The sequence below is a fragment of the Corapipo altera genome, unplaced genomic scaffold (genome assembly GCF_003945725.1).
Source record: "Corapipo altera isolate COAL_440 unplaced genomic scaffold, ASM394572v1 202, whole genome shotgun sequence".
Lineage (NCBI taxonomy): Eukaryota > Metazoa > Chordata > Aves > Passeriformes > Pipridae > Corapipo > Corapipo altera.
The window spans coordinates 993,992-1,018,088 of NW_020884980.1; the positions used below are offsets into that span (position 1 = coordinate 993,992).

The 24,097-nt window shown below is 45.5% G+C and overlaps 1 protein-coding gene across 8 annotated transcripts in view; it reads right to left on the reverse strand.

Annotated features, from left to right (window-relative positions):
• Positions 1-24,097, reverse strand: part of PPP1R12B (protein phosphatase 1 regulatory subunit 12B) — a 132,746-nt gene that overhangs the window by 75,779 nt on the left and 32,870 nt on the right. For all 8 annotated transcript variants that reach the window (XM_027665677.1, XM_027665676.1, XM_027665682.1 and 5 more), the window contains exons 2-10: positions 22,537-22,667; positions 21,981-22,099; positions 17,453-17,612; positions 14,628-14,772; positions 12,243-12,317; positions 9,617-9,696; positions 8,918-9,060; positions 3,870-3,979; positions 564-761 (exon numbers count right to left, since the gene is read on the reverse strand). In XM_027665677.1, the coding sequence (XP_027521478.1) occupies positions 564-761; positions 3,870-3,979; positions 8,918-9,060; positions 9,617-9,696; positions 12,243-12,317; positions 14,628-14,772; positions 17,453-17,612; positions 21,981-22,099; positions 22,537-22,667 (1,161 nt within the window). The remainder of the gene's footprint in view (positions 1-563; positions 762-3,869; positions 3,980-8,917; positions 9,061-9,616; positions 9,697-12,242; positions 12,318-14,627; positions 14,773-17,452; positions 17,613-21,980; positions 22,100-22,536; positions 22,668-24,097) is intronic.

Here is a 24,097-nt window from a genome sequence, read left to right on the forward strand (position 1 = left end):
AGAATTAGTTATAAATCACAGGATCAGAGAATGGCTTGGGTTGGAAGGGACCTTTGGAGGTCATCTAGTCCAGTGCCCTGCCACGGGCAGGGACACCTTCCACTAGACCAGGTTGCTCCAAGCCCCATCCAACCTGGCCTGAACACTTCCAGGGATGGGGCATCTACCTATAGGGCAGTTACAATTAGTGAATATGTGGAGTGGGAGTCACAAATATGGCTGGTGGATACAGGAGGAATTCCTATAGACAACAGGGAAGAAGAATTTCCACTGTAGGTATGTGCTACTGTCTGGATTTGGTATTTTCTGGTAAAGAATGGGCCACATCAGACTGGCAGCCCCTGTTCAGGGCCAACCCAGTCCAAACTGAGCATGAATTAGGTCAAAGGGGCAACAAATTCCAGTTCTGGGGGAACAACTGATAGGAGAGAAATAATTTTCAAAGGAAAAGAAACAAAGAATGAAGTTATGGATACAAAACTCAGCAATAACTCAAAGGGAAAGGGTCTTGAACATGTGAGGTGAAGTGGGATGCACTGATGCATCCGTGCTGAAAGCCAAACCTTTTCCTTGTTGTCTAATAGTGCAGATATCCGAGGACTGGATGAGGAACGATAGATAGAAGCAGCCTTATCTCTCTGTGCCTCACGAGTGGCAGCCACTTCACTCAACATGTTGTGGCTGCCCGTCTTCCTCAGCCCCAGCCGCCACGATGACGGTGACTCATCCTTCTGCTCCTCCGACCTGCTGAGCCAACTGAACTGCAGAGGAGAAACACGGACACAGGGAAGAAGTGAGAGCACTGCAAGGCACACTCTAAGCTCTGAAAGCGTCTCAACAAGGCCCAGTTTTAGCTGGGCTACACTTGTAAGATGGAGTGACTTTGATTTCCTGCTTTGCTTTAATTACAGGACAGAGCTCAAGGTGAAATCACAGGGATGGAAACTGATGTAGTGCCTCATCCCCAAGGACACACAGTGAAAGGAATCTTGTGTCATTGGGCAGCTCTTTGCCTACACAGTGCCCTCCTCCAGCTTTGAGGAAAGAATACAAGGAACAATGAAGCTTTTATTAGCACCCTTTTAGGAAGGGGGAATTATTCAGTAAAGGCAGAAACCAAAAACAAGTACTCAAGTCTTTTGGGACTGGCTGCAAATAAACCCCTCACACCAATCAAACTGGAGGGAGTCCAGGAGAATCCACTAAGATCATCAGGGAGCTGGAGCCAGCGACACACTAAGGGGAAGACTGAGGAAACCTGGATTGTTTAGCATGGCAAAGAAAGGATTCAGTTGCTCTGTTACTTCAGGATGGGTTTACAGAGGACATGGAACCAGACTTGTCTACAGTCTACAGTGAAAAGAGAACAGACAAGCTTCAACATGGGAAATCCCTGCTGACATGGAGACATACCACCTGGTAGGAGTGATGCTGCACTGCGACAGGGGGTAAGGAAGAGGAGCATCTCCATCCCCAGAGACCTTTTAATACTCAGCTGAGCTCAGGTAGATCAAAGCATCATGTCAGGGCTTGAAGTCAGCCCTGCTTCAAGCAGGAGGTTGGGCTGCAGCCTTGCAGAGGCCTCTCCTATTGCAACCTTTTCTGTGGGCAGGTAACTACAGACTCTGTACAGAGCACAGAACAGGCCCTCGTGCTTTTTGCTTCATGAGGCACTTCTGACCAGCATATATCATTCCTTAAAGATACAACTGCTTAAATGCACAACTTCAGCTACAGTTATCAAGTCTTACAAAAAGCTGCCTACTGCCATCAAGAATGAGGCCTGAGCATCACAAGAGATACTTGTTACAGGGGCTCAACACCAAGCTGTAAAGGAAATAAAGCAAACAAATTATTAGGAATTATTGGAAAAGTACAGAATACACAACACAGCACCATTACAGCTCTATGTTACTGCAGGGTACAATCACATCTTTGGTCTCATGCACAGCTCAGCATTAGACGAGAAGGGAAGAGATTCAGAGAAAGGCAACAAGAATGAGCAGAGCAAGAGAGGTTTTGTATGAAGAGATACTCAATATATTAGGAATCTCCAGGCTGAGATATGTACCAAGGTACATGAAACCCTAAGTGGCACACAGAAGAGTGAATAAGGATCCCTTGGTCCTTCCCATAAAGGAACAATGGGCAGCAAACAAATCTGGTGTGTGGCAGGTTAATGGAACAGGGGCAGGGAGCTCTGTAGGGTTTGTAATTAAGCTGAAGGGCCCTTTGCCCCTGGACATTAGAGGATTCCAATCAAAAAGTGACTGCACAAATTCACAGAGGAAAAATCCAACAGGGGCTACTGAAGACAAAAAGTACCCCAGGTTTAGCAACTCCCTGAAATGTCAATTGCTGGAAGGTGGGACAGAAGTCCTGCAAGATTCTGCCTTCTCTATTATCTTCTGATGGTCTCTGTGAGGGGCAGGACACTGGGCAGACAAGGCTTTCAGTCAGAGATGATCTAAGCATTATTACACCATATTCTACATGATGTAAACCATCCAGAATAAATGGAGTTACTGTGGAGCTCTGCCCTCAGCCTCAAGACTGCAAAGCTCAAATTACGCCTGCAGTATTTGAGCAAAGTTTTCAGCTTATGTCATTTTAATGCAAATGCAAAGAGCTAATCTCTACTGCACCATTTCTAGCACTTCCAGCCTACTGACCTACACAGCTCTAACACTTTAATGTAGTTTTGATGCTTTCCTCAGAGAAAGCTCAAATCCACAACAAAAGCTGCTGCCTGTAAATTCTGAACAACACAGCATGTCCTAATAACTCCCCAAATGGAGGGCAACAAAAGCACTTGTATTTTCTCATCCAAAGCCCAGTCTGTCAGGGAGAGTTACAGAAAAATCAAACAGGTAAGAGAAGGTAAAGTAACTGATCTTAAGTGACTGAAGTCAAATCAATAACTGCTCTCCACACAGGCCACCTTCCATACCCTAACAGCCTTATTCTGGGTTAAACATCTCAAAGGAGTGAGACCAAACCTCTGCAGCTGGGAAAAGGTTAACTGAAGTGCTCTCACTTCCCAGTATCCTTCTACCTCTAACAGTTCCACTGCCAACCCAGCCTGAGTTGAACAATGCCCAGAGGAGCTCTGTTTCATTTGATCTGGATGAGAAATTTCACTGAGTAGCATGTGAAAGATACAAAAAATACAAAACTGTGACTAAGTAAGAAATATTTCGCTCTGACATGCACCCAGTGCTTCAGCCTGGGGCCAGGTGCCTGCGTGGCTATTCTCCATGGTCTGGTGCTAAAAGAAACTAGCAGCAGAGGATACCAGTGCTGGGCAGAACAGGGTCTCCTGGTGCCATCTAGCTGAGTGATGTGAGAGCTGGAGGAGTCAGGTAAGATTGCAGTAACTGCTTCACCTTTCAAAGTTCTCATAGTCCAGCTGGCCTGTCAGATGTAAACCTCTGCTTGCTGGGCTGTTAACATCACTGAGTCAACAGGGTTTGGCATGTCTAGGGCACTTGTGATGACACTGCCAAATTCACCACTGATACACCAGCAGGAATCAGTTCTGATGAAAGATCTCCTGGGAAGAGACTGGCAGCAGCCACCTCGGAACTGATGGCACACAGAGCACGTGCTGTAGGCTGGGTTTCTTGTGAACAGCACAATTTGCTTTGGAGGGTCAGAGATTCAAGAGGAACCTCATGGTACCAACACCCTCCTCGGGGCCAGTCCTACACTGGTATTAACACAGAGATTTAACAGGCTTGCCTAATATCATCCTTTCCTAAATTCAAGTCTGAAACTGCTCTGAAAATTGGTTTCAGAGCATCCATCTCCCAGTAACACCTCCTGCTTCTGAGCACTGCTGAGTCCCCATTGATTCCAAATTCACTTACTCTTCTGGCAGACGCAGTGAAGGAGTTGGGCTCGGGTGGTGGCATTTGCTCAGTGATGCTGGGCCTGGATTCACGGCTGGAGTGGTTGGCAAAGGGCTCTTCCTTCCTCTCTAAAATTTTAAACAAGAAGAGAAACCAAATGTTTCAGTATTGCCCTTCCAAGGCCCATCTTTACACAGAGTGTGCTCTACACTCCAGTTCAGTGCCGTGTGACCTCAGACCCCGCAGGTCACAAGGCTAAACCAGGCTTTCTGCAAAGAGCTTTCCACTTCCTAAAGAATAGGATGGATACATTTGGCAGGCAAAGCTTTAGAACTTGATCCCCACAGACAAGCAAAATCTTAGCAGAAAGGAGGACAAACAGACTCTTTGTTTTTCACAATTTTGTTCCCTATCTGGGAATGTCCTTCCCTTGCAAAATCTGGGATGAAAAGCAGCACGTGCTGTTCCTGCTGGAGCACATGTGTGTGTTACAGCCCACGGCCCCAAGTGCCTGGTGTGGGTTTAACTGCACGGGTCTCTGCAGTTGCTTGTGCTGCTGGGCAGAATTTCTGGTCTTCTGCAGCAAAATCCATCTTTCTACAGGAAGCCAGGACTGCTGCTCAACAAAACCCCTTACCAGGGCTCCAAGCAAGCTAAACAATCCCTGTCCAGGCTCACAACTGGCTCCCTGCTGGTCAGACAAGTGCAGCTGTCCAGCATTACATTTATTTTTGTATCTATGCACCAAGCTGGACAGAGGAACATCCACCAGACATTACCGGGGGAGAGGAAGCAGAAAGTGTGTCTCAGGCAATAGGTTCAGCTGACAGGAGTGCAAAGGGCTGGAAGATAGACTATTTACCAAAAACTTAGACACATGCAATGTGCCTCAGAAATGATGTACCCACACTAAACAAAATGTTTTCCTGAGAGCTGTGAGTACTCACACAAACATGGGTTTGAAAACATAAAGTAATTTTAAGCATAAGCACCCAAACAGTCTTAGCAAATGAGATATGTGCAGGGAATAAAGATCTGCTGTTCCACACTTGGAGCAGTTTGGGGTGGAGCATCTGGGAGGACAGCACCTTGGAGCATGAAGATCAGTCTTTCTGAAACAAATGTTCTCAGTCCTACAAAAAAAAGGATTCAAAGGACATGGAAAACAGAAAAGAGCAAGCCAAGAGAAACATTTAAAAATAACAGGCAGTGAGCAGGACTGACAGAGCCTGAATTAAAGTGGCAAAGACAGAATCATGGAATCTGAGCAGGAAAGGACCCACAAGGATCATCAAGTCCAACTCCTGGTCCTGTACAGAACATCCCAACAATCCCACCCTGGCCCTGAGAGCATTGACCAAACACTCCTTGAGCTCTGGCAGCCTTGGGGCTGTGCCCACTGCCCTGGGGAGCCTGGTCAGTGCCCAACCACCCTCTGGGGGAAGAACCTTTTCCTAATATCCAACCTAAGCCTGCCCTGACACAGCTCCAGCCACTCCCTCGGGTGCGTGTGAGACTGAAATCTCAGCCACTTTCCCTCTCCGTGTTGTCTCAGAACTTCCATCCAAGTCATCTCAGAAGAGGATTCCAGTTCTGGAGCCAAACCCTCAGGTGCACTGTCACACAGCCCTTTGGGAAAGGGGCCATGGATCACCCATTCTCCTCGCAGGCCTGGCTTGGCACACTTGGCATCCACGTCCATGGAAATGCACACAGACAAGGAATAACACTCTGCCATGTGCTGATTTCTTGAGCCTGAGGCCTGTAAACCAGAGGGCACTGCAGGAGGGGAAGGCTGCACCAGGCTCTGCAGGCTGGGTGGTGGGGACCGGGAGCCTGCTCTGGAAGTATATAGTGCAGAGGTTGCTTTTAAGGTCAAGCCTAATTAGAAGGGTACAGGCTTAAGTGGTAATGACAGGTTGGGAAGAGCTCTAGCTATGAGCAATGTGACTGAAGGGAGTTGATTGCAGAAGCAGGACAGGCTGAAGGACCCTGTGCTGGCAGCAGGAGATGGCACAGTCATGGGCAGCATTGGCTTCGGGGCAGGGTCTCACACTTTATTTTACTGACATTTCAGCAATAAACATGACAAATTCCAATCAAGGGAAACTGCTGAGGATTAGTTCAATCTCCCCCCAAAAATTCAGTGAGAGTAAAAATTAAGTTTTCTATTTCCTTTCTCTTAAGGAATGTCTAATTCCTTTCTCTTAGAGTTTTTGTTTGTTTGGTTTTTAAACAAAACAACACTGAAAGCTTTCCTGGCCTGCTTTAATTCCCAATAATTACATATTGTAATAGTTCCCAGCACAGATAATGACCATAGAATTTTATACTGATCTTTCTCTTGTTTATATACAACCCAATTCCAAACTAATTGTCCTCAAGATGAATAAAGTGGCATTAATGCTCTTTGTTTGAAGAACAGAAACTTCTTACAGATTGTCAGAAATGCTACTCAGAGGCCTTCCAGCAATTTCACTGCTTCCCTCATCCAATTTCTTCCTCCCACAGTCCCTGTGAATTCAACAAATTGATCGCAACCTGAGACTCTTCAAAACACACCTCAAACTAAACTTGTGTTACACTGCTGGCCTCGACATGTCCTGCTTTATGCTGAGTTTCGAAGGAGGTGGAATTTTTGGGTTCAAAAAGATCACTCAGAATATTTTTATTTTTCTTCATCTGGACTTTGAACACTTCAGAACAACTGTCATCACCAGTGTGTTCAGCACTGCTCAGAATGACACAGCTATGGGGATATTAAAGGAAATGCAGAGGAATAAGGAAATAATTTCCGTGTTTTCATACCCATGTCTTCTTTACCATCCAAGCATTTAAAATGTTGAGCAGATAATCCTGGAACTGCAGAATATCAGAATGGTTTGGGTTGAAAGGGACCTTAAAGTTCATCTTGTTCTGCCCCCTGCCATGGGCAGGGACACCTTCCACTAGCCCAGGTTGCTCCAAGCCCCATCCAGCCTGGCCTTGGACACTTCCAGGGATGGAGTAGCCACAGCTTCTCTGGGTAACCTGTGCCAGGGCCTCCCCCCCCTCACAGGGAAGGATTTCTTCCCAGTATCCCATCCAACCCTGCTCTCTGGCAGTGGGGAGACACTCCTCTTGTCCTGTCACTCCAGGCACTTGTAAATAGTCTCTCTCCATCTTTCCTCTAAGTTCCTTTCAGGTCCTGGAAAGCAGCAATTAGGTCTCCCTGGAGCTTCTCTTCTCCATACTGAACAATCCCTGTTCTCTCAGCCTTTCCTCACAGCAGGGCTGCTCCATCCCTCTAATCAGCTTGGTGGCCTCCTCTGGACTTGCTCCAGCAGCTCCATGTCCTTCCTCTGCAGGGTCCCCAGAGCTGGAGGCAGCTCTGCAGGTGGGGTCTCACCTGAGCGGGGCAGAAGGGCAGAATTTCCCCCTCCCCTGCTGCCCCCGCTGTGGGATCAGCCCAGCACAGAGTTATCTGTCCTTGAAACCAGTAACACATCGACATTTATAATTTTCATTATCTCAAGCTATAACTGACAACCGTGTCTCCATCCAGCTGGGCAAGTCCGTGTTCATTCTGTCAGAGATTTGAGAAGTTTACAAGGTGGGGTTTCAGTTCTGATGGAACTGTCTCAAAGGAGCCATTAATCTCTCCAGGAAAGTAGAGCACAGGTAACAAAGCCTGGAGCCTGAAGCTTAATCATTACCTGAGTGCTTTTTGTCTTCCATTTGTATTGGCTTGAGTGGTTTGACATAGATTCCTATAATGTGCTTTGCTCAGTGAATTAATGCAATAAAAAGACCTGTTCTGGCTTTACACAAAATTTAATGGTGACTGCTGTGGATCTTTCCTTGCTGAAGGATCTTAGGCTGTTCCTGACTCAGTTAAACCCCATGCAGCTCCAGGTCTTACAGGGGTCTGTACATTTGAGGTGTTTTGGTCGAACTCCCATCATGTTTAAAAGGATTACAAGGTTTGGCACACAACTACAAAGCTAAATTTATACAGATATATTTTATATATGTAGAAATAAATATATATGCTAAAAAATAATACATACATATAATCAGGGAAAACCCCTGATTTATGGAGCAAATAATATATGACTTCTACTGTGTGTCTGTTTCTACCACTGACTTCTCCACTAGATCTGCTTGATTTAAAAGCCAAAAGATTACTTCCCTGTGCTACTGTCATGCCCACATGTTCCTGTCATGGTGTAACACCGGCTCTGGGAGGAGCAGCCAGGATTCTCCACCCCCCTCACCCTGCCATAGCAACATTAATGACACAATCAGAACACAGGTGAAAATTTCACTGGCACAGAAGCAGGACAAAACATTAAACTGCACTTCTCTGCAAGGACTTATGTATTAGGATATTGGGATAGAGACCAAATAAGCTGATGTTAAAAGTAATTTAACCATTAAACACATCACAGACCAAGATCCATCTGTGTTTGCAGAATATTAAGTAGAAGTAAGTCTCAGCTTACTGTAAAATTAAGTATCTTTATTTAAACTTTCTGTGCTGCACATAAACACTTTTTAAAGTAATTAAGGAAGCCATAGAAATTATGGAAAAGGAATGGGAGTAAGATGCCAGCAATATGTTATAATGTAAAGGCTAATGTGACTCTATTCACTTAATCTTTATTTTCCACTGTGTTTTGCAACTATTAGACATCACACTCAGGGAAAAAAAAAGTTCCTCATCTATAATTACCCAGAACAGCTTCAGCCATTTGTTTCATGTCTGTAATCCAAACACAACAGGTTATTGCTTTCCTACCCCTTCATTTGCTTTCCTACCATCCTGCAGTACCTGAAGGGTTTATCTTGAACTGGGCCAAAAAGAAAAAACCCTTCTGTTTAAGAACAAACTATGAACAATGTGTTATCTCAAGCAGAAATTGAATAGGATGTGCAGGATTTTTGTTTTAAAAAAATTATGCTGACCTGGGAGTCAGCATTTGGATCAGCTGTTTTAGCACACGAGCTACTTATTTCTCCATATTGTGTACATATACACTGGAATGCTAATTATTAAATCCAAGAGATTATTAAATCTGTCTTACCTGACTCCTTTTCAGCATCCGATTCTGAAACTTCATCTTCAGCTTCTTCCTCCTCTTCAGAACTAGAACTACTTGAGTCCTTGTTCTCCTCCTCCATTTCCATGGACTTCAGCGTGTCTTCCTCATAAAGAATCTTCTCTTTGCTGCAAAATATAGAAATTTTAAGGCCTACCCCAGGCAAGTGAGTTAGAATTCTGAGTTCTACTTCTCAGGAACACACAGACATGATTTACTACATATAGAACAAGCATAGGACAAAAATCTATCTACAGATTCAACACCCCAGCATTTCCAGCATGGGCCATTTGCCATGCATTCCACTGCCAGTCTCACATTTTGTAAATCTGCAAGCATTTTTCCATCAAAAAAAAATGTGGTCTCTCTTTTCCTAAAGTCACCCAACCCAGCAGCTGTAGGGCTCTGTGCAACAGAAGGTGCAGCTCTCAGCTCAAAGCTCTAACTGATCCTCAGCCAGAGCAGGAGAACCAAGCACCAGCCCAACCCCTTGTTCCACCACCCAGTGGGTGTGTTAGGAAACAACTAAAATTGTGTTTGAGGGAGCTCAAACTTAAACAAAACATGAAATGAACAGCAGTGAACTGTTTTTGACCCAGCTGAGGCCAGCTGGCTGTGACAGATGAAGCTGCTCTCCCATTACTCCCCGGGCAGCTCCTTTTCAAATAAGAGGGAGAGACTTACTTGGTGAAGAGTCTGCTTTGAGGCTTCCCGTTCATGTCAGCTTCAATCAGCTTATTCCTTGTCTCCTTCTCACTTCGCAACTGTCAAAAAGCCCAGGAAGATTGGAGGAGGAATGAGAAGAGACATGTTAACCAGCCACCTCAGCACAATCCAATAATCACCACAGCACAAGGTCAGCCCAGTCTCATTAGCCCAAAAATACTGTGGATTTGTTTAACAAGCCAATTCAATAGCAGCACATCTGCAAGGGCACTGTGAGCTTTGGACTCGAGTTCTGTCAGAGCACGGCCACACACCCAGTAGGTCCTCACAGTGCAACATGAACCCTTCAAAGACACCTGTAAGAGTCCCTGCCCAGACCCAGAGACAAACCCTGACTGCTGCCCAGAAAGCTGTGGGCTCCCTATTCCTGGAAGTGTTTCAGGCCAGGCTGGATGGGACTTGGAACAACCTGGTCTAGTGGAAGGTGTCCCTGACCATGGCAGAGGGTGGAACTAGAAGAACTTCAGAGTCCCTTCCAACCCAAACCATTCTGTGATTGTGCTGGAGATCTGCCCACATGTGTGTGTGCCCACAAGAACACCTGGGATCACCACAGCAATGGAAACGTTTTGTCCAGAGAGTAGCAATATTAATTTCACCACTATTAATGGACAAAATAGTCCCCCAAAATCATTTTAGTACCTTCCAGAAGCCCAGATGTAGCTGAGACAGAAGAAGAGATGGTAGAGGCTAAATTTAAGGCTAGCTCTGTTTTGTTGTGGCTCACAAAGTTATTCTTTCTCCTCTGACAGGAGTTGATGACACCAGACACAGGAAGCAAAAGCTCTGCAAATTCTGAATCACAGAATCTCAGAATTCTTTGGGTTGGAAGGGACCTTAAAAATCACCCAGTTCTACCCCCTGCCATGGGCAGGGACACCTTCCACCAGCCCAGGTTGCTCCAAGCCCTGTCCAACCTGGTCTTGGACACTTCCAGGGATGGGGCAGCCACAGCTTCTCTGGGCAACCTGTGAAGTAGGAAAAGCTACACGGATTCCAGCAAAGAGCCAAAATTTGGAGTACAGCACATTGTTAAACAGACCAAATTGCTGAAGCACAGCAAAGTGCAGGAAACAGCCCACTCCATTCATAGGGACGGGGAGAAAAATCCAAACCCAAACCAAAATATTACTTCCAGCAAACAAAAATCCCCTCTGCTCTCCAATAACAGCAGCACATCTTTAAGCAAGGAGGGCACAGTGTTCTGCCTCAAGCTTTAGAGTAAAAAAATATCTGATTTGAGAGCCATTTTCAAAGTGAAATAATGACTTAGAGCAATGTCATGGAATTGCCTGTTTCGTCCTTAACAAATGTGAGTTTTCTATTTTTAAATGATAAAAATGGCACATGATAAACACACATGATAAAATGGCATTTCCATTAAAAAATCATATCCGCTAAAAAAAAGAAGTGGGATACAATCTGGATTCTTCTGCCCAGTTCTACACTGAATGAATAAATGGAAAAGGCCCTTATATAGTGCTGTTGTATAGAGAACAGAGGAGTTGGAGCCCCTGCAAAACAGCCCTAAAAATGGGTGAGCACCCAACCAAAAAATTCTTCTTGTTGTCTTTCTTTTTCTTTGCTTTAAAGAGAGCAGTTATCTGCAGAATCCCGGGGTAGTGAGAGAGGAGGGAATCAAAAATACAACCCTGATAGTATTTATCAACACCTCATTTAGGGAGAAGCTGATTAATTTTTAAGAAGTTCCTGTGAATGTTAAGGCTGCTATTTGAGGATGGCAGCAGCTGTGTTGTGATCAGAGCTGGAGTTCTAACCACCCACATTGTCAGTTCCTCAAAATACTTTCCTGGGGTTTATCAGCACTGTTCTCATTCTGTCTGTTTCTGAATCCAACCTTTTAAATAATAAAAATTTTTAATTTCTTTTAAAGAAGCTTAGCTTGTTTTGTGGAATCATCCAAATGAGAGAATTGAGTAGATCAAATAAAATAGGAAAAAATCCAGTCCAAACCCAACTTTCTGGCTTGACAATTGGCCTTACATTGGTCAAGACATATTTTTGTTTTCCTTTTTTTATGGCAACTTGTGGCTTATAACCCCCTCCAGCATCTCCACTGCACTATGAAATGGTGGTTTTGAATAATACGGCTTTGAAATCTCTCATTTTTCCAGATTTCCCTGAAGTTTAGAATTTCTTTTCCCTCAGTCCAAAGCCTCCCTATTGTAGGAGAGGTAGACACGGTAACAGAACTTTCTCCATGCTGATAGTGTATTTCCTTGGAGGCAAACACAAAGTGGACTTGGGAAATCACTCATTAGGAACAGAGCAGTTTGATGCTAGAGAGGGTTTGATGCCAGCAAACTGCAGGATAATAACAATCCCAAAGGTGAACTGTACCAGTTCACATAACTCTGCATGCCAGTACACTATTGACCTTCTTGCTGCAGTCTGGATTTCCAGCTATTAAAAATATTGCTGTGATTAAAGATTGCAAACAACTAACAAAAAAAAAAAATAGCAGGGCCGCAGCTTCCTGCATCTGTTGGCACCATATGTTTTGGAGAACACCTGTGTATGGAAAGGTAATTGGAGAGGTGGAAAATGATCTCCAGAAACTCACCACAGTCTGTTTCTTCTGCAGCATTTCTAAATGCTCCACGAGCCCCTCATCAGCCACGTCGAAGGGCGTCTGGCCCTGGTGCAGTGAGAGAACACAAGAGGGTGTCTGATATGGCATGGTGGGAATAGTCAAAAAAAGCTCTATTTACCAGTGAACATACATCACATCCTCCCCCCCCAGAAGGTGAGGGACACTCAGTCCAGAGCAGGGAAACCCATGTGACAGCGACCACAGATCACAGAAGATCATGTTCACACCTAAGATCATGTTCATGTTCGGTGAGCAACCCTTCACATGGCAGGGCAGCTCCCTGGTTGCTGCTGCTCAAATCCAACAGCTAGGACTTAAATAGTTGAGTTTCCAGGTTTCCAAAAAGGACGTTCTTGTACTGAGAAAGAATATGATCAACCTGTCCATAGGCTGGATATCAGGAAAAGATTATTCCCCTCAAGGGTGGTGGGGCACTCAACAGGCTCCCCAGGGCAGTGCTCATGACCCCAAACCTGCCAAGGAGCTCAAGGAGTGTTTGGACAAAGCTCTCAGGGTGGGATTTTGGGGTGTCTTGTGCAGGGCCAGAAGTTGGACTCGATGATCCTTGTGGGTCCCTTCCAGCTCAGGAGATTCCATGATTCTATGTTACTGTATCATCACGTATTTAAACCTCCTGAGAGGCTGCCAGCCAACAGCCAGCCAAAAAATCTGGGATCCACTTGCACATCTATGGGCATTTATAAACTAAAACAAACCAGAAAAATTACTCTGGGGCAACAAACCAAGAAATCAGTTACATCTTCAACATAACTAAAGCTCTAATAGCCATTTAATTACCAGCATGCAATGAAACCTGATGGCCAGGGATCAAAGAAATGCAGGGAGCCTTGGCCACCTGACCCAGCAAGGAGACAATCCTGGTTTGGAAGGACAAAGTAATGCAGCAAATACAACTGTGTCTGTTTCTTTTCAAGTCTGGCACGATAAACCCCCCCCCCCCCACATCCTAAACACTTTGGAAAAGCACCTGGTGGCATTTAAAACAGAAAATATTCCCTGTATTTTGGGTGCCAAAGAGCTCACCAGGATAAAATGGCTCCTCAGAGAGGCATTTTGATTCCAGTAGTCTCCAACACAGGCAGATGCCCCCAAATACACAGGGCTATGTTTCTCTTACCACGTTCTCCCCCCTGCCTTCAGCCCCCGGGGCTGTTCCAAGCACATCCAACCTCCTCTCCTCCCCCAGGAGCTGCCATGGCACACCTGGACCTGCTCCAGGGGGAAGCAGCTCAAAGACCAACGTGGACACTCCAGCAAGGAGGGGAACACAAAGAACAGCCCTGGACAAGCTCTTGAAAATCCAAGGGCTCTTCAAGGAGAAACTTGTAACTAATAGGATGGAAGAGGAATGGTTCTTCTTTTCTTTTCTTCCATCTTATTTTTCTTTACTAATTTATTACAAATCTGAATCAATTTTTCAATTTCCTCTGTTATGACCAATGCATAGAACAGGCTCACTTGTTTTCAGTGCCCTATACCTTAATATTAATATACTCTATTGCACTCCAAGACTGATTTTTTGTTGCTGTTTAATTGGCCAGGGTTACACTAAACCAGGATGACAACCCTGGTCCTAAATTTTAATTACAGATCTCTTCCTATAATATTTGAAATATCTTCTCCCTTCCTCCAGTCAAGATCCTCTATTTTCTGATGTTTTTAAATGCCCCAGTGCACAGGCCAGAAGAACTGCTCACTGTGTGTAATTTTGTCATGATGTTGGATAGTGATGTTGGATCTCTTGTGAGACCCCACCTTAAGCACTGTGTTCAGCTCTGGGGCCCCCAAATCAAGAAGGACATGGACCTGTTGAAATGTGTACAGAAGAGGTCACTAAATTGACCACAGGGCTGGAGCCCCTCTGCTCTGGAGCCAGGCCTGGAGAGCTGGGGCTGCTCAGCCTAGAGAAGTCTCTGGGGAGACCTGAGAGCCTTTCCAGTGCCTAAACAGGCTCCAAGAGAGCTGGAGAGGGACTTTGGACAAGGGCCCAGAGTGACAGGATAAGGGGGAATGGCTTCCCACTGACAGAGGACAGGGTTAGATGGAATACTGGGAAGAAATGCTTCCCTGTGAGAGTGGGGAGGCCCTGGCACAGGTTGCCCAGAGAAGCTGTGGCTACCTCTGGATCCCTGGAAATGTCCAAGGCCAGGTTGGACGGGGCTTGGAGCAACCTGGCCTGGTGGAAGGTGTCCCTGCCCATGGCAGGGGGTGGAATGATACAGGCTTTAAGGTCTTTCCCAACCCAAATCAGTCTGTGATTCCATGATCAAGCATCAGGCAACAAAGCTGTTGTTAATCTGGCTATAAAATACACTGCATTAGTCCTGTACTCACCAGCTTGTTCCTGATGTCCATGTCACACAGAGCCTCGGCCAGGATGGAACACGCTTCCTTCACTCCCCAGTGCGCGGCAGCGTGGAGGGGAGTCCAGCCATCATTGTCCTGGACGTTCAGATTAAACCCAGCCTGGATCAGAAGCCTGGGAAAAGAAGCAGTACTGATCTCAGCTCATCCAAGAACAGCTTCATGACTGAGCAGAGTTCCCCTGTGAGGCACGGAGCAGCCCAGCTCACCATCAGGAGCTTCTGTGCTTTATTCCCCCAAGCAACACCTCACTCCATGTGCTCCAAACTGTGATGGAAAAGGGCAGTAAATGAAAAGTGACTGATGTAAAATCTGCTGGAACATGTCAAATTGATGTTTCCTTTCAGCATTCCATAAATTTGGAGAACACCTTAGTTTCTCATCTGGCATTGGTGACCCAGCCTGAGCTGTTGCTCGAGTGGAGGAGACAGCCTGGCCTGGCTCAGGCACTGAGTACACAAACAGCATCTCTGCAACTGCATCCCCACAACAGGGAGCCAAGCACAGCACCTGCCATGAGAGGGAAGTTTGGGAAATGGAGCTGGGGCTTGGTTCTACCAGAACACAGGGTCACAGTGTGAGATGGTCCATAAGGAGACCAGCAGGACTGCCAGGTAAGCACCAGTGACATTACTGTGATTGACAGGGGTGAAATTCATATGTTAAATAATCCACAGTTGGGTTAAACAACCCAAAATGCACTTTTTCACATTTGCACAGTTCAAGTAAATCTTTCCCAAGTGAAGCTGCCTGGGAACTCCCAGGCACTCACTGCTGTGCCCCTTCCAGCCCTCCCATCTCCATCAGACCAGAGTGCTGGTGTTTCACAGCATCTGGAGCTTGAATATTTAACACCAAAACAAATACAAGAGGGTCAGTGTAGTGTGAGGCTCCAGAGCCATGTGCACACCTCTGTGGCAGTGATCAGGTGAGAGCACTGAGCAGCACGTGCATCAAACTATTATCCAAGTTCCTTAAATACTGAAGATCATCCCAGAGGAATTCTGCAAATCTGGTAAAACTGCTACTGAAAATTTCCATCACGGGAATTTCCACCATCCAGAGCCACCTTTGTGCAGCATGAGCGAAATCCAGCACGACCCCAGAATGGCATCAACAGCTTGGAAACTCCTGTAGCTTTACATCGATGTGCCACTGTGCTAAATAAAACATAGTGACAGTAAAGCAGCTGTGGGCTTCTCTGTGAAAGAAATTTTAAATTAGGTGCTGACTTTCTGTTGGTTTTCCAGCTGGCAGAAGGGAGGAATAGAGCTGTTAAGAGTCTCAAGGTCACAGACAAATTCCATGTCCCATTTAGAGTGAGCTGGATCCTGGCTGTCAGCCCCTTTGGTTTAAGCCACTGAAGATTTTTATTTGAACTTACAGCATGGCCATAATATACACAAGAGAGAAACAATGTCAGTCTGCCCTGAGATCTGTTTATCATTACCACAATTAATGCCAAGGAGTTGTTGTTCAGAGCAAAGTGACCCTGCACACACAGGGAACTTCATCAAGGACCACTGGATACACAACCCTCCTCTGACAGTCCACGGGACCAACACCTCAAATGCAGGAGATATTACATTTCTATTCACATGAGCTGTGTTAGATTCCTGTTCTCAGGCATGGTACAGGCACAGACAGCTCATAACTCAATTATATGCTCTAATGACTGAATACAAGTTAGAAACACGGAGAATAATAAAATTGCTTCAGCTTGAGATGAAACAGCTCTTATGCATGTCACTTAAAATTATGAAATTGAGAATCAAGACAAATGAACACTTCCAAAACAGATTCTAATGTGGACAATAGAGTAACCTTGGAAAGACTATTTACAAGCACCATGTAGTGACAAAAAAAGGGAGAATGGCTTCCCACTGCCAGAGGGTAGGGTTAGATTACATATTAGGTAAAAATTCTTCCCTGTGAGGGTGGTGAGGCCCTGGCACAGGTTGCCCAGAGAAGCTGTGGCTGCCCCATCCCTGGAAGTGTCCAAGGCCAGGTTGGACAGGGCTTGGAGCAACCTGGGACAATGGAAGGTGTCTCTGCCCATGGCAGGGAATAGAATGAAATGAGCTTTAAGGTTCCTTCCAACCCAACCATTCTATGGATTCTACAGAATCCATATTTATGGATTCTGTGACTCCATGTTTATGGCAGTTCCACCCAGAAAGAGCAGAGAAGAAAGCTCTGTTTTGGAAACCTTAATGTGACCTTAACTGTAAAAATATTAATGCTTTATTGCCAGGAAACCCTAAATTGGGCAAGCTGATGTTCATAATAGTCTTGTTAGTGCCAGGGCAGCAGAACTGTCAGGTGCTGGAATACCTCTGTCACTGCAGGAGCAGTAGCACTGAGAGGCAGAGGACAGTGAGACAGAGGTGGACACTGGGTTTTCCCATTAGACTGGTCATGTAAACTTTTGGGGTGTTTGTGACTGTCATGCATTGTGTGTTGTCACTTTGTAGGTCAAAATTATACTTTCATCCCCTAATACTCTTTAACTTGCTAGTCCTAAAACTATTACTCTAATAGTGAAAATGAGACCTCCTCTGCCTTGCTCTTTGAAAAGCTTTCCTCACTTCAAAGGCCTGGAGGAATGAACTCCAGTCCCTCTGTATTTCTGTGTGAACCACTGTGGCTGGGCACATAAAACCACAGAGCCTTTTGAGAAACAGCACCCTGAAAATCTCAGTACGGAACAAATTTCTCTCAACTGTAAAGCCAGATGTGCTCTTTACAAAAACCAGTCCTAATTCAACACATCAGCCCTGGGGAGGAGCTCCTACCTCATGACTTCAGAATAGCCCTTGGCTGCAGCAACATGCAGGGCTGTGGCTCCTGTCCGAGGCTGCTTCACATCCTCAATTCTCCCACTGTTCAGCCACTGCCGGGCATCCTGGAGCATTTGCTGCTCCTCTTCTTTCCTTGCCAGGTCTAGGTCTACACCTAAGAGGGTGAAGCACAGAAGAAGAGATGAACAAGGGAAAGCTCTTGAGTACTTGTTAAACTTACCCCACGCTTCATTTGCTGTACAATATTAGTAAACTATCTGTAATCTTCCACAAAACAATCAGCAGAAGCACCTTCTATGAGCTGGGAGAGCTCCTGTGTCATTGACAGAGGCTTCAAAAACGGTCTGACTTAAAAAATCTGAAAGTTGGGCCAGTGGTTGTAACCCACCTCAAGGAACTACAAGCTTAGAAGTGCACTAAGGGTGGAAGGATTAAATTATAGATATGCCAGACTGAAACAACATTCTACATATGCCTATGTGTCCCAGACTGAAACAAAAAAGTCATGAACAGCATCTTAACCAACTGAATTGCACTGTAATGAGAGTGTAATCTATAATGAAGGTCCAAAGACTTGATTCTTAGGTGTCTCCTGCAAGAGCAATGTCAGCCCAGCTCTGTGCACACTCAGAATTCAACCTGCAAGTGACACACAGAGTGATCTGTACTGCTCCAGAGCCATTCCTGCCAGGCATGCTGAGAGTTATCCCAGCAAACCCCCTGATTCTGACAAAACACAACCCTAAATCATTTCGGGATGAGAAGGCCAAAAAAAATCTACTCTGGTGGCTGTCACTGCTTTAGTTGAAGTCAGATCAGGTAAGTTCATCGATACACACATCTGGAATAGCAGACACATGGACTGTGAGGCTCTGTGACAACAAGAGGGACGAGTCTCCCACCCTAGGAAATGACTGCTATGGTGTAGAAAGGCAGGTGGATGATTGGAGAGGCAAGTGGGTCTGGGTGACAGACTGTGTCAATTCTCACTAAACCAACAACAGGCAAAACTAACGTAGACTTGTTTTCCTAAGTGAAGTTTTCACAATAATGAGGTCATGGAAGGTTGATGTATCAATCACAAGTATGATACAGCTCCACACAAGATTAATCAGCTCAGAGCTTGCTGACTCAGGACAAAACACAAAGGAGAAGATGACAAATCTCAAAAATCAAGAAGGGTGTTGAAGAGCAAGTGTCCCTACAGATTAATTCTTTCAGTGTGAGGATGGCATGATTCCAAATTAAATTATGGGGTATTAGGCTTAAAATGGCACCAAAGAAAACACTTGGAGTCTGACCTGTGAGACCCACTGCTGCAGGATGTTGCAAAGATCAGAAATACAACTGTCTGCAGAACGAGTTTGTAATTATTACTCATAATGCTGGACATGCTGGATCTCCCAAGGAGCACTGCACAAGCTCATGAAACAGAAAATCACGGAGGATTTGTGAGTACACAGAAAGCCCATCTCGCTCAGGAATTCCTGGAGGCACAGTGGCTGGAGACTGGGAAAATGTCTGGGAGGGGAATTTTACACGCTTGTGCTGTTGTTCCAGTTTGCAGCAGGCATCTGTTTCCAGTCACTGCTGAGGACAGGCCACTGTGCAGGACAAAGCTTATTTAAAGTTCAACCCCATTTCCTCCAGCAGTTATGAGCCTTTAAACTGTGTTGATAGGAAGCTTCTCAGCGGAGACAGATGGTTGTTTCAGTGCATCTTAGCAGGATGCAGCTAATGTGGTGAAGCAACGCAAGCAGAATCCCAAAAAGTGTCAGGCAAAATACCTGCAGCTGAGGCAGGATCGTTGCCTTGATGTCCTGCAAGGTTCAAGACCATCTAAGGATGCTGAAGGTGCACAAGTCCATGGGACCTGATGAGATGCATCCAAGGATCCCAAGAGAGATGGCAACGGAAGTGCCTAAGTCACTCTCCATTATATTTGAGAAGTTGTGTCACTATGGTGAAGTTCCCACAGACTGGAAAAAGGGAAATATAATCCTCATTTTTAAACAGGGAAAAGAAGACCTGGGGCACTACAGGCCAATCAGTCTCTCCTCTATGCCCAGCAAGATCATGAAGCAGATCCTCCTAGAAACTATGGTAAGGCAGATGCAAAATAAGGAGGTGATTGCTGACAACCAACCTGTCTTCTCTGAGGGGCAAATTGTGCCTGACACAGCCCTGTCTGACAGGGTGACAGCGCTGGTGGATGAGGAAAGAGTGACTGACACTATCCACCTGGACTGGTGCACAGCATGTGACACTGTCCCACATGATACTCTCATCTCTAAACTGGAGAGATGTGGATTTGGTGGATGGAGTACTCAGTGGATGAGGAACTGGTTGGATGGTGACACTCAGAGTTGTGGCCCATGGCTCAATGTCCACGTGGTGCCCAGTGCCGTCCTCAGGGGTCGATGTGGGGATTGGTGCAGTTTAACCTTTGTTGGTGTCATGGACAGTGGGACTGATGCACCCTCACCAAGGTGCTGATGGCACCGAGCTGTGTGGTGGGATCACACACCACAGGGAAGGGATGGGACACCCAAAGGGACCTGGACAGGCAGGAGAGGTGGGACCGTGCGAACCTCATGAAGTTCAATGAGATCAAGCACAAGATCCTGCCCCCGAGTTGGAGCAACTCCAGGCACAAATCCAGGCTGGGAGATGAATGGATTGAGAGCAGCCCTGGAGAGAAGGACCTGGGGGTGCTGGGGAATGAGAAGCTCAACACACCCTGGCTGTGTGCAGGGACACCAGTGTGCTGGGCTGAACCCACAGGCTCCAGAGAGCTGGGGCTGTTCAGCCTGGAGAAGAGAAGGCTTCAGGGAGACCTTAGAGCCTCTTCCAGTGCCTAAAAGGCCTCCAGGAGAGATGGAGAGGGACTTTGGACAAGGGATGGAGTGACAGGACAAGGGGGAATGGCTTCCCACTGCCAGAGGGCAGGGTTAGATGGGATATTGGGAAGAAATTCTTCCCTGTGAGGGTGGGGAGGCCCTGGCACAGGGTGCCCAGAGAAGCTGTGGCTGTCCCATCCCTAGAAATGTTCAAGGCCCCTTGTTATGGCAGGGGGTGAAATGAGATGGTCTTTAAGGTCCCTTCCAACCAAAATCATTCTCTGATTCTATGTACAGCTCTTGATACCCACTTTAAAGACCCAAGTTACACTGAGGTAAAGAAAGGATCTCTGTCTTTTTGGGCATTCAATAAAGCCTGAATGCCAATAGGAAAAAGGTATGGTTTGGATAGCCCAGTAAAACAAAGGCTGACTGCAGACACAAATCTTTTTTTTCTAAATACATGAGCAGAGTAAATATAAGGGAGAAGAGCTATTTAACCTTATTTTAAAGGGGATGGTAAAGGGGAACAAAATAAGAATAACCTTGTCACAAATATCCCTGGACTAAAAAGTGAAAAGTTTTTTTTAGAAGGAACATGATCCTGCATCAATTTTCCAAGAGGAGCACTACAGCAAATAACAACCAGCTCTCAGATGAACAGTTACAAACTCACCTGTGGAACAGTAACATGGGTGACAAAGTACCACGGGACTGATCTCTTCCCTAACTATACCTGAAAGGAGCTTCAAAAATAAAGTAACCACCGTATGTCAGAATATATTTGACAGAGGACTGGATTCAATCCAGCATGCAAACAACCCCCCCATCAACCTGCAGGCATAAAATAATCCACACTGAAAATAATCTTTGGGGATCTCTAGCCCAAATCCCTGCTCAAAGGAGGGTAACTTCAAACCCAGATCAAATAGCTCAGAGCTGAATGCAGCTGAGCTTTGATTACATCCAATGATGGGAGTTCCAGAAATTCCTTGGTTCCCTGTTCCATCACTGCATCCTTCAAAAACATTCTTGATGAACTTCATAGACAGGATTTAAACTTCTCACCCACGTGTTTAATGACTCACAGATGAATTCCATGGGTATGAAGAAAATGTCACACTAATAAAGCATTTCTTAATTATAACATCAGCTACACAGTCCAAGATGATTCTTCTACTGGGAATGTTTGTGCAAGGACAGTCTGGAGAGCAACCCCTCAGCCAGGCACACCTGATGAGAAAGGGAGCATGGCAGATGGGCTGCAGAACTCTGGGGAAGGATCAGGATAAAGCAGGTCACTCCAGGCCTGGAATACTCACATCCTGTTTCCTCCTCTTGGCAGTGCTGTAAATCTCACCTCTGTTTTATCAAGTCTTAGTGAAAGGAGACCTTTTAATGATACCAGAGGTCAGAATTAAATCTCACTTTAAAAGCAAACAGATCTAATGATTCAGATTTCAGTACTGTGGTGTCTTGCCTTGAAGAATCCCAAGGACAGAGACCACATACCACAAACCTCCTGCATCTGCACCACTGTCCTGACAGCAAAATAAAATCTGTCTGCTGTCTCCTGAGCCAGATTTTAGATCTTTTCACTTACAGACAGCAAGCCAGCAGAGTTCTCTTATGGACATTTTTAGGCTCTAACTCTCCCACATTCAATCCCACACCTGATTTACCTTGCTTCTTTACTTGTTCCAGCAGCAGGTCCTTCATGGCTGCTTCCTCTGCGATGTCAGACGGGACCTCCCCTTCGCTGTTCACAGCAGCCACGTTGGCTCCATGGCTAATCAGGTACCTACATGAACGAGACCCAGACCACACATCAGACCTTGTCTGAAGGCTTCAGAGCAAACACAGTACAGCAGGTACCCCGACAACAGATTTGCATTCTCATTCAAGTTCAATTACCAAATGAGTACCGTATTCTTAGCCAATTTCTAGACTGAAAATGTTCACTGTTAATGCAAGGTCCCTGCTTGGGGGCTCATAGTTTTCTTTTCTCTATAGTTATTTAAATACCCCAGGTTCTTGCACTAATCTGGTTGATTATCCCCTAAAAAGAAAAGAAATTTAAAAAAAGGGCAAGCCAAGCCATCATCAATTTTTAAATTTGTCTTCTATACCAAAGAGATATACAAATGTATATAGAGTATCCATCACCTGTGTACCTGCTCCAATGAGAAAGGCACAGGAAGTGTTATAAATACCCAGAATAGCCTGAAACTCACTCACTCTGCTATGTTCAGATAGCCACAGGATGCCACTGCATGGAGAGGGGTCCAGCCCTCGTTGTCTTGCTGGTTCACATTGGCTCCATTTTCTACCAGAAACTTCACCATGTCCAGGTTTTCATCAATACAGGCCTGAGGGAGGAGAGAAGGGGAACATCAAGGGAGGAGGGGAGGTGAACATGCAGGGAGGGAAGGATTGAAGAGAAAGGGAAGAGGGAAAAAACCAAGGTGTTGGTATGAAATCAAGCATAGTTGCCGTTTATTGGCAGCAGTTTATTGGCAGCAGGTAATTCCTGGGCTAAACTACCCACACTGTGGGCAAGTACACCTTAAAGCTTAGGGTAGCATCAATTTGTGAACTGAAACAAATCGATTTCAGAACTCTCAAAAAGTAATTGTAACTCAGATTAAACAGGTGGACAACTTCTGAATTTGCTCAAGCTTTACCTCTCACCACTGAATTGTTTCCTTCCTCGCTCCCCCACTGTTACCTCACCACAGCTGGGATGCTGAAATGATGGATCTCTATTAGTTTTAGGTATGGCATCAAATCCCTCTAAGCAAGGCAAGCTGTGTACTCATTTAGATTATGTCGTTCCTCAAAATGTCAATGAAAAGAAGTCATAATAGCAAACAAAAGGAGGCCTCACTAGTGGCAGGGATGAGCAGGGAAAGCAGGAGCTGAAGAAGCCTGACCAAAGCAGCCCACCTGTGTACAGGTCACCTTTTACCAGGGCAAAAGCAGGGGTTTAGAGAACTTAATAACTTCTCCATTCAGCAGTATCTCTCAGTTTTCCTGAGTATAACACAGTACAACTTTCCCTGTTTGCTCTACAGTCCTGTGAGCTGCTGAAGAGAACGACAGCCCTTGATGAGCCGCTGTAGTCATTCCTGAGCCTGCTTTGAACTTGTCAGAAGAAAACCCAGCTTGATTTTCAAGTCTCAGCAGTTCTGTTGGGTGGAATTCCTCCTTCCTAAAATTCCTGGCTCTAGCACATTCTGTGTTGCATTTACAGCTCACTGGAAGCTACTATTTAAGGATGAGCTGGCAATTTAATCCATACCTCCAAATGCGTTTGCCTCTGCTGGGAAGCACTGGGCATGACCAGGAGGGGCAAGGACTGGCTTTTACTGTGTGTCCATCCACAGGCAGAAACCCAGTTCCTCATTACTAGAGAGGGAAACAGTCAGAATTGCTCCAGAATCTTCACACTCGATCCCTCTGCACAGCTCAGTGTGGGCACATCTATCCCTTATGGCAGTCAGGTGATTCCCAGATGATCTGTCTATAAAGAGCAACACTGACTATCCACTCCTGTCCCAGCAAGGAATGAAAATGAGGAATCCTCTCTAACCAACATCCCCATACACACCAAAAAGAGACAATCCTGTATTATCTAACATGTTCATCTCTGCTGCACTGCTCATGTCAAAGGAGAGGCACATCCTGCACCAGGACATCCAGCTCTTTCTACTTCTATTGCAAGTAGAGTTGGACTCGATGATTCTTGAAGGACTTTTGTAACTCAGGATACTCCATGATTCCAAGTACAATCCCAAAC